The sequence below is a fragment of the Desmodus rotundus genome, chromosome 11, assembly GCF_022682495.2.
Source record: "Desmodus rotundus isolate HL8 chromosome 11, HLdesRot8A.1, whole genome shotgun sequence".
NCBI classification, from domain to species: domain Eukaryota; kingdom Metazoa; phylum Chordata; class Mammalia; order Chiroptera; family Phyllostomidae; genus Desmodus; species Desmodus rotundus.
The window spans coordinates 97244834-97262288 of record NC_071397.1 but is presented as its reverse complement, the minus strand read 5'-3'; the positions used below and the strand labels follow the sequence as shown (position 1 = coordinate 97262288).

At 41.9% G+C, this 17455-nt stretch overlaps 1 protein-coding gene across 4 annotated transcripts in view; it reads right to left on the bottom strand.

The window, feature by feature from the left end:
- TULP4 (TUB like protein 4) overlaps positions 1–17455 on the bottom strand; it is a 202932-nt gene that overhangs the window by 69473 nt on the left and 116004 nt on the right. For all 4 annotated transcript variants that reach the window (XM_053914304.1, XM_053914303.2, XM_053914306.2 and 1 more), the window contains one exon: positions 3995–4123. In XM_053914304.1, the coding sequence (XP_053770279.1) occupies positions 3995–4123 (129 nt within the window). The remainder of the gene's footprint in view (positions 1–3994; positions 4124–17455) is intronic.

Genomic DNA, 17455 nt, shown 5'->3' with positions numbered 1-17455 from the left:
AACATGTTAAGAACTTAAAACACATTAATTCTGCAATAAAATTTGAAAGTTTTCATTTTGCAAAAATAATGCTCTTATTTACATGCATTTTAACTCATTTACCTTGGAAAATACTTGTACTAAAAGGAAAATCATCTTAGTAATGGGCTGAAACATGTAGTCAGTGAAAAGAATCTTGTCTAAGACACATCCAATCTTACATTCACAAAAAATTCTAACAGGATAGGTACACGAACTAATTTGATTTATTAGATCAGGTCAGCACAGAGTGATAAGAATATTTTACAACTGCAAAAACAAAAACGGGAAACTCAGTACCAAACGCTGTAAAGAAAGTAAGCAGCGTGCCCCTTCGCTGGCCATCTTTCAGTTGAGGGGGCCACAGCGCCCCTGCTCCACTGGTGAGCACTCTCCGCCAGGCCTTAGTGAGGCCGAGCAGCAGCCTGAGGCAGCTTTTTATCAGACCATCCTTGGTGACTAACACTGAAACTGTGCATGCACTGTTCCAGACGCGATTTTGAAATAAAGGACTCAATATTTCCTAAAAAAGAGATTGTTAAAGTGGCACTTAGTTTTTGCCAGATGTTCGATTACTTTGTCTCAAGGAAAGGAATGCTATATAATAAGGATCTCCTGTCATTTCCTCTAAAAAGTATTATTTTTCTCTAAGCAGATCTCAAGGACATTCCCGTTCCAAGTTATAAAATTGTCCCTCTTCCCACCAGACACTGTTTCAGGTGTGTAGAGTTGCTGCGTCTTTGACCAGTTGATTCATCACCCCCAGAATGGATGTTCTTTACTCAAATTAAGACTTGACTTCAACACAATTAAAACTATATTAAAAAATATGAATCAGATCACAAGATACAGTGATTACATTGGTAGAACTCACAGGCACAGGCATTTATGAGATTCTAGGTGCTTCCAGATGTTCTATGGTCCAAGTAAGGTCATTTACCTCCAGGTCTGAATTCATCCTTCCTTTCTTTTTTCTATGCCTGTTTGCACCAAACTCTAAATGACAAGCAAAGCTGCGTAACAGGGAGGCAGCAGAGACCACACAGCTGCTACAAAGGTGACAGAAGGTTTCCTCCTCACACAGGCTGCCTGGCAGGAGGGAAAGGGCGGTGATGGCTCTACTTGGCTGCTGAGGCTGGACTCAGTTCTGAAGCCTGAGCCCTTTTGTGTAATGTTCAACTTCAACAAACAGCCAGCCAGATATGTTTATTTGGGAAAAACAAAGAATTGCAATTCCTGACAAGCAGTCTAGCAGTGAACCACACACAGGTCTGGAGAAACCAAGGAGAGTAAGGCAGCTCTTTCAGGGATTTGGAAATGGAGTGAGGCTGTTGTAAACTAAGATTCCATTGGAAGAAACTGGAAGTTCTAAGTGTTGTGACTTCTCATGGGCTGAGCTATGACTGCCTCCCATTGGCTGAGCTGTTCCTGGGCCAGGAGGACTCTTCCCTTCCTCCTGCTGATGCAGTCAAGGTAGGATCACCTCCTGTCGGAGATGCAGATACCTCTCTTCCAGTGGGGTCAGTCCTGTGCATTAAGTGAGCTATGCATGAAAGTTCTTTCAAGCTCTCAACTCCATTTTAAGTGAAGTTTCTGCTTATTAATTTTCACATTTCCCCCTTTTGATCAAGATCTTTCTCCAAAAGTACTGTTGATCAAGAGTCAAGTTTCTCCAGATTCAGTGGTCTTTTGTCCCTTGATGCCAGAAAGCACCTTTCCTCTGCATTATGTTCCATGTCAGAGGGAAAGAGCACAGACTGGTACCCTACTGTGGTCACATCTGAGAAACAAGGAGGGGCAGGAGGGAGATCTCTCAGGCATCTCCCATGTAAAGCCTATATCTTAGAATATGGAATATGCCAAGCGTACACTCAGAACTGAAAGAATTAAATAAGACTTTGGGAAGTCACAATACAGGAATAAAAACATAAGCCAATTAAACAGTATTATTAGCTCAAAAAAAAAGTTTGGAACCATACGTCTTATCAACATACCATAAATATACACACTTCTAATAAAGCTAATAGAGCAAACGGTTTCTTGTTGGGTAAGAAGACAGTGTGTGTGATCGCGTGTTTTGGACTGAAACCTGGGTTCAAATTCTGGCTTTAGCAAGTTACCGAACCTCCCTGACCTGTTTTTCGGCCCCCATTAACTGAGAACAACAACAGCTTCTGAAAAGAGTTCCTGTGGAGACAGAGAGAACACATGCAAAAGCCAGGCACTGAATTGGCATCCCTAGCTCCCCTTCACTTTATTTCTCTGGGTAACACTTTAAAGACTTCTTGCCATCCCACTGAAAACAAGTCTCACCTGACCACTGTGCCTTTCTAGGGAAAAGAGTTCATTCACATTTTGGTGGACAGAATTATGTATGTAGACACTTACAGCAAATTCAGATAAGTCTCCACCCTACAGAAAGCCATGAGAGGTGCTGCCGCAAGACCTGAAGCTGGTCTTTGGCGATGACGTTGTGGCCACTCTTCTAGGGCAGGCCGGGTCTGTGTGTGGGTGCTATGAGGTAGCAGTGCCTCATAGTTCTAGAGACACTCTTAACAACTCCTGGTGACTCTCATTTGCAGAAGTGCTATCAGCACTTTCCATATTCAGTCTTATTTAGTCCTGGTGATCCTCTGAGGTAGGTTATATTACAGTCCCTATGTTGCAGATGAGGAAACAGGCACAGAGAAATACATTCCACTAAGAAAGAAGTCACTGAGTGAGATTCTTGACCTATGCAGTCTGACTCCAGGGCTCATGCTCTTGACCAGCACCCCCCTCCCCGCCCATGAACTTCTCATGGTCACAAAGGTTTCCACATCAGCAGCTCTGTGCCGAAGGCTAATTAGTGGTCACAGGGTGGGTTCTACCTCTTCCTTTTTCACTCTGTGGAGGTATTCAGGAAACTGATACGACCTTCGCAGAGTCAGTCAAAATCATTACATTTACCCGACCAAATAAATACACTCACAAAAAAGGAAAATTCTAATCTTACCCAGAGGTAGGTTTATCTTCTGTGATGACATCTTATAAAGATCCTCAGTCCGCTAATAATAACTGCTGATGATATCTTCACTCCTTGCAATTTTATGTCACTTCACTGATCTCTATCCTTCCAACATGGGGAGCTCGTAGCTTATTTAAAGCAACAGATCGGACAGAAGAGGGTGAGAATCCTCCTTTCCTCAGACATGTATAAAGGCTGTCACAAGGAAGCCATCCCAGGAAAGGAGAACAGTTTAAGAAACCCCTCATCAATAAAGGTGCCTGCGGACTCGGTTCTGAAGCCTTCGTTGGGTTAAATCTCTGGGCTGGGACTCGAGTCCGTAAGCACAGGAGGGGCTCCGGGGCCCATCCTCAGGTAGGAGGAAGAGCAGAGCCGCCCCAGCAGCCTGAAGACTCTAGGGAGCCGGTTTTCAGAATGGCACAGCTCAGCAGGCCGTCCCTGGAGCAATTGTTTTCCTCTGAGCCAGACAAACTTGTATCAGAAAGGAAGAGCTGAGGGAGGACCACAGGTGGCCTCGCTAATTGAAACCTGACAGAAGAAAGTGTTGAAACCTCAGCTTGGTGAGTGGGTTGTGAGGAACAGTCATGTGGCGCTCCCAGTGAGAGAACCATGAAGATTACAGCACAGGGAAAATACCTTGTGAAAGGGAGCAAAAAGCGATGTGTCAGAGTACTTCAGAGGATCCGAATTTAACAGGCAATCACAACGCTGGGTGTAAAAATGATTTCACAGATTTAATTAAAGCTTTAAAACTTACAGCGGTTCCACAACAGCAGCACAGGTGAGGAGAAGGAAGTCTGATCTTTCTCTTTTTATAGCGATATACTCACGAAGCATGAAAAGCGGGGTTCTAGTTTCATTCATTTCTACTCCACCTACTTCTGGAAAGAGTGCTCATTTGCCCTGGAACTCATGGTCTGTGCAGTCTCTCTGGCAGCCTGTCCCTGGAGGAGGTTGTGGCCCACTCACCTGAGCCCCTCGGTCATTGACCAGTTCCACAGACCACCTTCCTTCATACTGAATCCACACAAATATCCCTCCGTCTGCGTCACACGTGGCCAGCTTCTGGTATGGCTCATTCCACCTCACCAGCACCACCTAGAAACAACCAAGAAGATGGTTACCATAGGAAGTGAGCCAGCGGGCCAGGATTACGCCCACAAAGAGATCAAACCTCAGAACTAAACAGAATGCATGGTTGAAGGAAAAGCCTGGGGGAGGATGTGGAGCTCCGTGGAGGGGACAGGGCACAACCCACACACCCGGCAGAGTTGCAGGGAACCAGACCCACATAAAGGCTTCCTGGCAAAGAGCAGACACCTGAGCAGACGGTGAAGTAAGCAGGAGAGTGCCCATCACTGTAAAACCAGAGGCCCCGAGGCCATCTGAACCCTGCCCTGCCTCTCACAAGTGGAAGGATCTCTCATCTGCCAGTCCCGAGTGATGGCAAAACATTTTTCACAAAATCTACTGTGTATTTCATTTGAATCAGAGTATTACTTATTTAGTACAGAAGGAAGAAGGGATGAGGCCTATTTAATTTCATTTTCCTTCCAATGTGAAATTTTCCATATCTTTTCTACAATGCTATTTTCAAACGGTTCACCATCTAAAACATGGCCAATTTGGAAAGCATACACATTTAAAATATCTAAGTTGTTTAGAATTTACCACAGAGGAAATAGGAAGAAATGATAAGTTTCTAAACATTAGAGTATAAAAATTTAATTTTTAAGTTTGAGAAACTCTGAATCTGGATAACTTTCATCTTTCCTAACTATCACTCCCTCATCTAAAAGGTAGACCCTCTGGCAGATGGCTGCCTGACGACGGCCCTCACAGAGCCCAGGAACACCTCCAAGGACTCTGAAGGGAGCCCAGGAGCCACAAAGCCAACTCCCCACGCTCCCTGTGGTGCACGTTCCCTGAGTGTCACTTGACTGGCCCACACTGGTGATCGTGTCCAATTAAGTCCTTCAGTCAGACACTGAGCTCACACTTAGGCTCATACTGTGTGATGCTGTGACCTATACGAAATTGGAGAAGACCTGGCCCTGCTCTTGGGAAAAGTCCAGCTGGGAGCCAGAACATCCACAGATATGTGGACATATACTGACACGTGTCCGTCGAACTAGGACTATCATTAAGCAGCAAGAGCACACCTAATATTCATAAGAAACCTTTGAATCCATCTCCTCCCAGGGCTTTGTGCCTAGTAAACCAAAAACTATTGTGAACATGTGGCACCTGTGTAAATGGTCTCCCAATTCTAACTTACACAGCTGACCCTTGAACAATGAGGGGGCTAGGGGTACCAACCCCGCTCACAGTCAAAAATCCACCTATACCTTTTGACTTCCCAAAAACTATTCCTGGGCCGCTATAAATACCAAAATCCATGGGTGCCCAAGGCCTCTATATAAAATGGCACAGATCAATCCATACAATTGGCCATCTGTATCTGTGGTTGGTGGAACCTGCGAATGCAAAACCTGGGAGATACCTAGGGCTAACTACTATTTATTGGAAAAAACCTGCCTACAAGTGGACCCATGCAGTTTAGACCTGTGTTGTTCCAGGGTCAACTGTACAATGACAGACTGTCGAGGACCCACAATGACTAGACCCCTCCTCACGCCCGTGTGTGTCCAAAACACAGACCAACACAGATTCCAGCCATTTCTCAAAGTCGTGCCACAAGCACCGTGATTTTAGGTCTTTAAGTCTGTTTCCAAGGCACCAGAGTGTTAGGAGTGGTCCCCAGCCGTGGTCCACCACAGTGCAATTTAGTATCAGTTGTAAGATGCATAATAAAATCCTCAAAGTTTCTGAGAGGGAATGCTTACCTACTTAAAATGTAAGAATACTGTAGCTGTTCTTAAAATTCTGCAGAAATCAGAGAGCTGCGAGGTTGCAATCCTGAGACATGGCAGTCACCAGTCAAATCTAACCTAGTTGATGGCTCCCATGCCAAAGGCAATTTCCACAGATGCGGACACCCACACCTGTCAGCACTCCCATTCATCCACCCCTCTGCTGAGAGTGCTGCCTCGCTCAGTCCCGGCTCTGCACACGCAGCGCTCACCCCCTCCACCCCCCGTGTGGGTGGTAACTGTTGCTGCACACACCCCTCCCTGCTGAGCTGTGCTGCGTGAGGAAAGGGACAGAGTCACGATCATCTTTGAACACCAGCACACAGTGATTTTGAATACATTGTGCCAGAGTAATACATAATTAGAAGTTATGATCCTTATTCAGTAATGTCTTTGAACTATAACACGTTATTGAGAACTATTTCAAGCATGTTATTTTCGGCTCCCAAAGGCTTTTTAACAACAGCTAATACTGCCTGCCTGCCTGCCTGCCTGTTATAGAGTGTTAGGTGCAAAGACATATTGTCCTTGTAGAACTCAGTTCACCAAATGGACAGAATCTCGTGCTCTGTCGTCAGCGAGAGTTGTGAACACACACAGGAGGACCCTCGACACAGGAGGATGGGGGGGCGGGGGGCAACAAATCCAGACTCACCTTTTTAAGTCTAGTTTTTAAAATTCTCTAAAGTACTGATCCAATTTTTAAAAATAGTAAAACCAACACAGCAACAAAGCTTTTAGATGCAGTGAATGTGTCATCTTTATAAAGTTCTTTCAGACCCAGCGAAGATCTGGCCTTGCAATCCACAAAAGTGCATGCTGCTACCATTTGGTCCCCAAGGCCACAGGTTCAGCATGTACGCCCACAATCATTAACAGCCTCCAGAATGACTGCCATAGGATGAATACGACAAACAACACGATATATTTCTTCTTACCAGTTTTGAACTTTCTTAACACAGTGACCATTCATCTGCTATGACCTTCCTTATAAAACAGCACTTGGTGGCAAGGCATCATACTTGAGAGCACAGAGGTTAATCATCTTTTCTATACTTTTGCCTTGTTGCTTTAACATCTAGGTAGGGTTCCATATTTGGTTCACATCAATAATCAAACCCCTCTTCTTCACGAAAACAGCCGGCAGAGTCACAGCGTGACAAACACGAAAGAGCAGAGGTAAGCAATATTTTTAAGTTATTTCTAATGTCAAAGATTTCCTGGTCTTATGAGAACACAGTGGTAGTTGTAGGGTAAACCAGAAGTTCAGACTCGGTGAATCCTTTTGTAATTCCTGACCAGCTGAGACGCAGCAGTAAGAGGAAATGCAGTCCCCATACACACTTCTTTGCTGTGAGTTCTAACGAGTAAAACTAAGTAAGTGGGTGGCACCCCTAAATTAGGGGAAAAAATCTTTCCAACAATTCTGGGTTTAAAAATAAAGTCAAGCTGCTAATGCTGTTTCCCTGGATTAGTGTTCTCATTTCCTCTCTCCTCTACAGTTTGTAGCAGCCCGCCTTATCTCCCAGCAGCCTATTTCCTGTTCTTCGGATCCTTCCAGTCTATTTGGCAAAGTCAGGACATACCAGAGTGTTGAGGAATTACCAACTAGCAGGCCAGCTGGGTTCTCAGGCGCCCAAATTATGTGGCAGAATGCAGGATACCCAGGCATTCTAAGGCAGAATTTTCCTTCCCTTTTAAAGGAAAGTGGGGCTCAGGTTTACACTGGGCACAGAAATGTTTAGGCTGTTAACTGAAAGGCGTCTTCTTCTATTAAAAAGACAGAGGACAAGCTAAATTTTGACCTAGGTCTTTGATTTAAAAAAAAAAAAAAGCCAGCCTGTTGCTTTCTCTAATGTTAGATATTCTATCATTTCATAGGCATCGTTATAAATAAATATTGAAGACTATTAAAAGTAGAGAAATCTATACTAAAAATATAGGGCAGGTCTGCTGAAAGCCTATCTGGGCTGTGATCATTAGATCACCCTAAATAAGTCACTTCACTTCTGACACCTAAAACTATTTTTAGGGAGAACAAAACTGTGTCAGTTAACCCAACTCAGGGATGTTCATCGTTTTAAGCAAGAACCCTTCAAATGGTGTTGATAAATATGAGTATCATTTATAGTATCATTTATGAGTATCATTTTATAGAAATACATGAGAAACCACCTCAGCGAACAGCCAGTATTAGCAATATTCAGAGATATCAACCAAAAAAGAACGTAATTCGAATGAATGCTAAATACAAACTGTTCAAAAAGTAAATCCCTGTAAATGATTATTACCACTTGGTTCTTCTTACTCTGTAATTTATTAGGTGAAACAGCAATAAGTTCAATTGTTCAAGAAAAACAAAACGAGTGCCAGTTTATTTGGGGATTCATTAAGTCATTTAAACAAAGAACCAAGAGCATCTTAGAGTCTGGAAGAAGTTCACTGGGAACAGTGGTTTCCAAACCAGTGCCACCAGCAGGAAGGTCCTGGGACATGGCGTGGCTGCGGGCAACAGCGGACCTACTCAGCGCCCCTCTCTGGGTCGACCAGGGCTGGGGAAGAGCAGAGTTGTGAGGAGTACAAGAAAGGACCTGAGACAAGTGCCAGGCACACAGCGCACATTCGATCAGTGAGAGCTCTGTATCACTTACTTGTGAGCTAAGACTTCCAAAGCACAGTATCTACGTCTACGGTTCCTTCTTCTGACAAATGATCTGAAAGACAGTCCTCTCCAGACCTGCATTCTGCCTCTTGCACTTCCCACCCAACCAACTCTGTACCTTAAACGCCAACTCCCCCCCACACTTCCTGCCATCTTTGACCCAGAACACCTCTCTGGACCTTGGCACCCAGTTGTGAAGGCTTCACTGATGGTCACATAACAGGTTCAAGATGAGTCAGGGAACAGGCCAGAGACCCAGTCCCTTGCTCCTCTTTGGAACACTAATCACCATTACCAAATTCAACCACACTGGCCACGACCATCAATCACTCAGCACCACCTGCTTGCTCCTCACGGTGACACGTGCAGGTGGACGAGATGCCTTGCCCTCAAGGAGCACCCGGTGTGAAGCTCAGAGAAGCCATTTCACTTTTTCTTAATGAGCATATATTCTTGTCAGACTTCTGCGACGCAGAAATGTTCTGAAAAACAACTGTACCAACAAGTTCTTGTTCTGAGAGAAAACAAAAACCATGGTAAAAAGAAAAAAAACTTAATGGCGGCTAGTGGTGGTGGGGTTACTGTGATTTTTATTAGAATTTTCTATATTTTCTGGCCCTCCCACAATGGACATATTCCAGCTTTTCAAACTTCTTTGACAGGGACTTCAAACAATTTCTTTTAGCGATAGTAATTAATGGTTTACAAATCATTTTCACATATAGTCACTTGTTTTACCTTCACAAATATCTTAGAACAAGGTATGACCACTGATATAACCTCCCCATTTTACAGACTTAAAAAGTAAAGCTGAGAAAAGATGACCATCTCTTCAAACTTAAAAAGAACTTGAAAAAAGTGTTTTGGTAATATTTATGATATAAATAAAAGTTTAAAGAAAAAATTCACCCCAAAGTATTCCCCTCATTCAGCTTATGAAAATATCAGCAGGATTATCAAGAGTGCCGTGTGTTCCTCTTACACCTCAATCCCCCTCCTCAGAGATAAAATGCTGTTCTGGCATTTCATGTCCTAAATTCAAATGCATTTTTATACCTATATATTACATATTATGGATTCTTACTTCATTATTTTGTATTTCTTTTCAAATTTTAAGTATTATAGAAAAATGTTAACATACACCAAGAAAAGAACTGGGATATAATAACCTTCCATGGACCCATGCTCTAGCTTAAAAATGACCATTAATGCCGGTTTTTAAGCTTTAGAACACTCTGTGCAGTCTTTAACTCAGCAGTATGTTGTGACAGTCACACTATTGACAAGTGTGGCTCTAACTTGTGCATTTTTACTACTACACAGAAGCCAGTGTCCAAACATACCATAATTTACTCATTCTCTTAACTTTTTTATTGTCCTCCCCCCCAACTTATCTTAGTGAACTATTCCAACTCTATCTAATACCTCTCCCTGGATACCTAAGAGATAACACAGCTAAGCAAGTCCGGAAGAGTTCTGTGATCTATCTTCCCCTAAGGCTGCTCCTTCCCAGGGCTCTCCGCCCATATTAATGACACAGTCTATTGCCTGAGTCCAGGCCAGCCAACCAGGCTTCCCTCCCTGCCCTCAGGCCCATCAGCTCTGTGTGTGTGTGTGTGTGTGTGTGTGTGCTGGGGGGCAGGATCTGGGTGGAAACACAGTGCTGCCCCCCAGGCTAAGTGAAGACTTCAGCAGTGATGGTGGTATCTGCTGTGGTGTATGAGCTTAACGTTCATAGCAAAAATTAATAATAATCCCCTTGCCCAACTAGAAAGTAGAAAAGAAATTCAAAGACAGAAATTATAAATGTGTTTGAAGACACACTGATGCACTATATAAACATTAGCTCTTGGAGTCATTGCCAAAGGGTAAAACAACTTCTTAGATTTCTAATAAAGTTTAAATTTTAGAAGAGCTTTAGAAAATTTCCCACATAGAACAGTGATCTCGTATGCCCCACACCAAATCCCCTATTATTAACATCTTATATAGCCTAGTTTATTTATTGCAATTAATAAACTAATATGGGTATATTATAATTCACTAAAGTTCATCCTTTACTCAAATTTCCTTAATTTTATTTTTTAATATATTTTATTGATTATGCTATTACAGTTGTTCCATTTTTTTCCCTCCCCTCTATTCCTCTCCACCCTGCACCCCTCTCCCACCAGCATTTCCCAGACCTTAGTTCATGTCCATGGGTCATACATATAAGTTCTTTGGCTTCACTATTTCCCATACTATTCTTAACCTCCCCCTGTCTATTTTGTACCTTCCATTTATGCTTCTTATTCCCTGTACCTTTTACCTCCTCCTTCCTACCTCCTCCCCACTGATAATCTCCATGTGATCTCCATTTCTGAAATTCTGTTCCTGTTCTGGTTGTTTGCTTAGTTTGTTTTTGTTTTTAGGTCCAGTTGTTGATAGTGTGAATCTGTTATTTTACTTTTCATATTTTTGATCTTCTTTTTCTTAGATAAGTCCCTTTAACATTTCATGTAATAAAGGCTTGGTGATGACGAACTCTTCCTTTAACTTGACCTTATCTGGGAAGCACTGTATCTACCCTTCCATTCTAAATGATAGCTTTGCTGGATAGAGTAATAATCTTGGATATAGGTCCTTGCCTTTCATGACTTTGAATACTTCTTTCCAGCCCCTTCTTGCCTGCAAGGTTTCTTTTGAGAAATCAGCTGATAGTCTTGTGGGAACTACTTTGTAGGTAACTGTCTCCTTTTCTCTTGCGGCTTTTTAAGATTCTCTCCTTATCTTTCATCTTGGGTGATGTAATTATGATGTGCCTTGGTGTGTGCTTCCTTGGGTGCTTCTTTGGGACTCTCTGAGCTTCCTGGACTTCCTGGAAGTCTATTTTCTTTGCCAAATTGGGGAAGTTCTCCTTCATAGTTTTTTCAAATAAGTTTTCAAAATCTTGCTCTTCCTCTTCTCCGTCTGGCACCCCTATGATTCAGACGTTGGAACATTAAAAGTTGTCCCAGAGGTTCCTAAGCCTCTCCTCCTTTTTTTGAATTCTTGTTTCTTCATTCTGTTCTGGTTGAATGTTTATTTCTTCCTTCTTCTCCAAACCCTTGGTTTGAGTCCCAGTTTCCTAACCTTCACTGTTGGTTCCCTGTATATTTCTCTTCACTTCACTTTGCATAGCCTTCACTTCTTCCTCCATTTTGCAACCATACTCAACCATTTCTGTGAGCATCCTGATTACCAGTGTTTTGAAGCATGCATCTGATAGGTTGGCTATCTCTTTATCACTTAGTTCTATTTTTGGAGCTTTGATTTGTTCTTTCATTTGGGCCATATTTTCTTTGTCTCAGGGTGCCAGTTATGTAAGAAGGGCCGGAGACTTAGGTATTCGCCAGGGCAGGATAACCTGCGTTGCTGTGTTGTGGCGCTGTATGTGGGGGAGGGGTCCGAGAGGGAACTGTGCTGCTTGCTCAGCTGTCTGCTGGCTTTCAGTCACTTCCCCCACTACCCACAAGCAAATTGGGTCCTTCAGGTGCTGATTCCTAGGTGGGTGGGTTTCTGTACGTTCTAGGACTCTGTGGGCCTCTCCAACAAACTCTCCTGTGAGGCTGGGAGTTTCTCTTGACCCTGCAACCCCCACAGGTTTTTACAGACAGAGGTTTTATTTTTGAACCCTTATTTCCCCACTAGAACCCTGGGTTATGTGGTCTGTCTCACTCCCCAGTTGTTCTTCCTGGTTATCTGCATGCAAATGTGGGACCAACTGGTGCGCCAGCTACCATGGTGCCTGCCCAGTCCTCCAGGGGCCCCCTTGCCTCAGAGGTCCTCTCTACCCTGGCTGCCTGTCTCCGTCCCTCTTAACAGGATGGATGAATGTTTCTTCTTTAACTCCTTGGTTGTCATACTTCCATACATGTCGATTTTCTGGAAGTCTGGTCATTTTTTGTTTTTAAATTTGTTGTTGTCCTTGTTTCGGTTGTGCAAAGAGGCAAAGTATATCTACCTATGCTTCCATCATGGCTAGAAGTCACCAAATTTTCTTAATTTTAATAGTGTCCTTTTCCTGTTCCAGGATCCCATCTACAATACCACATCTAGTCATCATGTCTCAGGCTCCTCTTGACTATTACAATTTTTCTAACTTTTCTTGTTTTTGGTGACCTTGACAGTATTGAGGACTCCAAGGTATTTTGCTGGATATCCCTATTAGGCTTTGTCCGATGTTTTCTCATGATTGGCTGGAGTTACGGGTTTTGGGAGAATGAGCACAGAGATGAAGTGCCCTTCTCATCCCATTGTATCAATGGTACACACTCTCAACATGACTTACCACTGCTGATACTAGCTTTGCTCACCAGGCTGAAATGGAGTCAGTCAAGTTTCTTTACTCTAAAGTCGTTCCTTCCCCCTTTCCACACTGTACTGAAGTGACTACAAGCAGCCACACCTGACAGAGGGTTATCTACCCAAATTATAACTCTTCTGCCAGTGAGAGTTGTCTATTCTCCATTACACTTATTTTTATCAGTGCAGACACATGGATATTTACTTTATAGTTTGGGGTATAACCCAATACTACTTCATTTATTTTGTTGCTCCAATTGTTCCACCTTCGGCTACTGGCAGCTCCTTCAGTTGGCTCCTGGTATCCCTTTGACATGTCCCCTCCCTTATTTGATGTTTGTGTTTATTGTGTGTGTGTGTGTGTGTTTTTAGCACTACCTTACTTTTCTGACACTATAAGATGTTCCAGACTCTTCATGTGTATTTCCTGCCCCGCTCTTCAAATTAGACACTTCTCCACAGACAATGGTATGAGAAACCAAGATCTGGGTGCTAGACTCAAGAAACTAAGATCTAGCTATGCTCGTTGCTACTACAGTGGGTCACTAGCTGTTGATGTTAAAAAAAACCCAACATGTTAGATAAGCTTGGGACATCTTATTATTCCGGATAGCAAAACGGGTACCAAAAGGCCTCTAGAACCAACCCAAAGGAGCTTCCAGTGACCAAGGATGGGACAATTTGAGCACCAAATAGAATTAGTGCAAAGCATTAAGACAAGTATGCTAAAAATTCATGTCTGCTAAAAACCATGAGTTCATGATGATCCTAAAAAATTAAATCCTCACTATTAACCTTTGAAGAATGGTGCAGAATTTATTACTCTGGAAACTGGCAAGAATAGAGAAAAATATAAACAAAACCCACATTTATTCTGGTATTACTTACAAAAAGTACCTTATAACCAAACAATTGATGAGGCAAAGTTTCCTCGCTATAAGTACTCGAGTAAACAAATAATAAAGAATTGGCAAATCTAGGACATCACCATTTGGTAATTATTAATGAAACAATGGCTCTAGGCAAAGCTTTTCAATGGCTACTAAAATCACTAGGTGAAAGGCTGATGGGCTGTCATGTGAATGAATCAAATAAGCCCTAACTAACTGATCAATTTTAATATCACAAAAAAAGGCAGATGATCATATTATGTACCTCCTGATGGATGTGAATGATACTACCCATGTAGTACCAAAACAATACCAAAAAATAGAAAAGGAAATCAAGCTTGAAGTCTCTACACCCAAATAACTAGTTTACGGAAAATACAGAGGACGGAAAAACATATTAAACAACATCCTGGGGATGTAATTAGGAAAATCCATTTATCCTATAAAATTTCTCATGTTCTGGATTTTCCTAATGTAAGAAAAACAATAAAGAGATGAAGAACCTATAGATGAAAAGATTTAAAGACATATCGACCTGTTGCAATGCATGTAGATAAACCTGGTTTGAATTTGACTCTTAGAACTAAGAAATAAAAACAACCTATTCTTTTCTAAAAGGTAGAAGATGTGAATGGACCCTTCACATGCCTGTGTTGCAGGATAGGCTCCCAGTTGGGGACGTAAGAGGTAAGCACACATTGATGTTTCTTTCCCTGTCTTTCTCCCTCCCTTCCCCTTTCTTTAAAAATAAAGAAAGAAAAACAGTAGGTACAAAATAGACATTCAAATAAATGGGATTCAAATAAATGATTTGGAACATAAGAAAGAAATAAATATCCATTCAACTAGAACAAAATGAAGAAAACAAAATTTCAAAAAAATGAGGAGAGTTTAAGAAGACTCTGGGAAATCTCCAAAAGAGCCAACATCTGAATCATAGGGATGCCGGAGAAAGAAGAAGAGTAAGAAATGGAAAACTTATTTGAAAAAATAATAAAAGAGAACTTCCCTAACTTGGCAAAGGAAATAGACATACAAGTCCAGGAAGCACAGAGATTCTCAAAGATGTACACACCAAGACACATCATAATTGAAATGCCAAGTGTTAAAGATAGAATCTTAAAAGCACCAAGAGAAAGGCAGATAGTTACCTACAAAGGAGTTTCCATAAGACTATCAATTGATTTCTCAAAAGAAACCTTACAGGCAAGAAGGGGCTAGAAAGAAGTATTTGAAATCATGAAAGGCAAGGACCTACATCCAAGATTATTGTATCCAGCAAAGCTATCATTTAGAATGGAAGGGCAGATAAAGTGTTTCCCAGATAAGGTCAAGTTAAAGGAAGAGTTCGTCATCACCAAGTCTTTATTACATGAAATGTTAAAGGGACTTATTTTTCTTAATTATCAAAACTGTGAGCATTAAAATGACAATAAACTCCCAAGTATCAACAAATGAATCCAAAAAACAAAAACAAAAACAAACTAAGCAAACAAGCTAAGAACAGAAACAGAATCATAAATATGGAGATTATTTGGAGGGCTATCAGTTGGGAGGGGGAAGGGGGAAAATGGGGCAAAAGGTGCAGGGATTCAGAAGCATAATTGAGGCCCTGGCTGGTGTTGCTCAGTGGAATGAGCACCAGCCTGTGAAGCAAAGAGTTGTGGGTTCAATTCCCAGTCAAGGCACATGCCTGGGTTGCAAACCAGGTCCCCTGTAGGGGGTGCGCAAGAGGCAACCACACATTGATGTTTCTCTCCCTCTCTTTCTCCCTCCCTCCCTTCCCCTCTCTCTAAAAATAAAGCATAATTGGTAGGTACAAAATAGACAGGGGGGGATTAAGAATAATATGAACTAAGGGGAGGGGGGAATCGCTGGGGGGAAGGGGGTACAGGGTGAAGAGGGGCAAAGGGAAAATTGGGACAACTGTAATAGCATAATCAATAAAATCTACTTTAAAAAATAAAATGATCTAGTAATTAAAAAATGGACTTATTGTTTGGTTTTACAAAGGGAAAGGAAAAGAAAAAAGGCATCACGTCTGCTATTTTGCCCATAGTACAAGCACTTTCCTGTGTGTGTGATTTTCTCATCTAGGCAGCTTCCCTACTCGGATGTCACATTTCCCTCCCCGTGTGCCTCCCTCTCAGTCCTGTGTTCCCCCAGCACTGCTCTGGGTTGAGACGCCATTCTAACACCTATTTCAGCCTACCCACTGTTTAAGGGTTCTGGGATCGGGAAGGGTTATTTCTAATTTTAGGAAAGGATTCTCTAAAAACAAAACAAACAAAACTTAGGTGTCAATACAGCTGGCAAACAAAGCAAGTTACTTGAAGTACCAAAAGAGTAGAATCAGGTAACCTCAAAATAGAAAGTAAAATGTTTTGAATAAAAAAAAAAATTAACCCCATAAATTATTAGCAAATAGTATTTTCCCCCTTGCATTTAGATTTAATTTTAATTTGCAGCAGGAATACCAATTCAAATCATGAAGTATATGGTGTTAATTTAAGCCAACAAATATGTTTAGCCTCCACAATATAACTTATTTATTTTATTCTTGAATTTCTTAAAATCTCTCTCCTGTTTCTATACTAAATCTAAAAAAGCACAAACTAAATTGTCAATCAACCATATTCATGGGGTTTCAAGACTTGCCAGAATGCATCATCTGTTTTTACATCATTGTGTTTTGTTACCCAAGCCCCTGCTAAGTCATCATATTTGTAATTCATAATGTCCCATTCTGCCCTGGCCAGGTAGCTCAGTTGGTCAGAGCATCATCTCAATATGCCAAGGTTGCAGGTTCGAACTCCAGTCAAGGCACATACAAGAAGAATCAATGAATGCATAAATAAGTAGAACAACAAATAGATGTTTCTCTCTCTCTCCCCACCTTCTCTCTCTGTCTCTCCCCTTCCTCTCTGTCTCTAAAAATCAAATCAATAAATTTTTAAAAAAATGTCCCATTTTAAAACAAGGGAGTTAACCTCTTACACGTGTGAAGAAATGGGTAGACTACCAGAGGATCCAATTCTCAAAGGACCCCATGGCCTGATGCCTGCAGGAGGCATGATCATCTTCACTTTACAAAAAAGGAAGCAGATTCGGAAAGGATGGCTGCCCCAAAGTACTCAACTGGCAAGAGGCAGAGCAAGGAGCCAGGAGCCAGGCACTTTCATCCCTTGTCCCGTATGTTTTCCTAGTTAAATAAATTAGGGCACAATGATTTGATGATCCTATTGTTTTAAATTAGAAAGTTCTAGTCTAAGACTTTTGACTGCCTAAAATAAACTATGAAAAATGTTCTGCAAAAACAAAAACAAAATCTTGGGACAGAAATAGGAGACATAAGCACAAATTATAAGAAGCCCTGTGCTCACTAAGAAAGGGAACTTTCTAACAAGGGATGCTGTCTGTCAGCGGGAGGGCAATCTCCAAAAGCTGCCTGGAGCACTGGACAGGGTTTAGGCAGAAAAGCCTGACAGTCAACTGCCAGCGTGCCTGGAAGCATAGGATATGATCAGGGGGTTTACTGGGTTCAAACTAGAGGACCTCCATATTGCCATCCAACTCCAAAGACTACAAATTAAAATGAAATGTGCTCTTGATATCAGTGATGGTATGGCTTCAAAAACAAGTGCGTAGGGTGGGGGCAGATTGCTGATCTTAAGCTTTT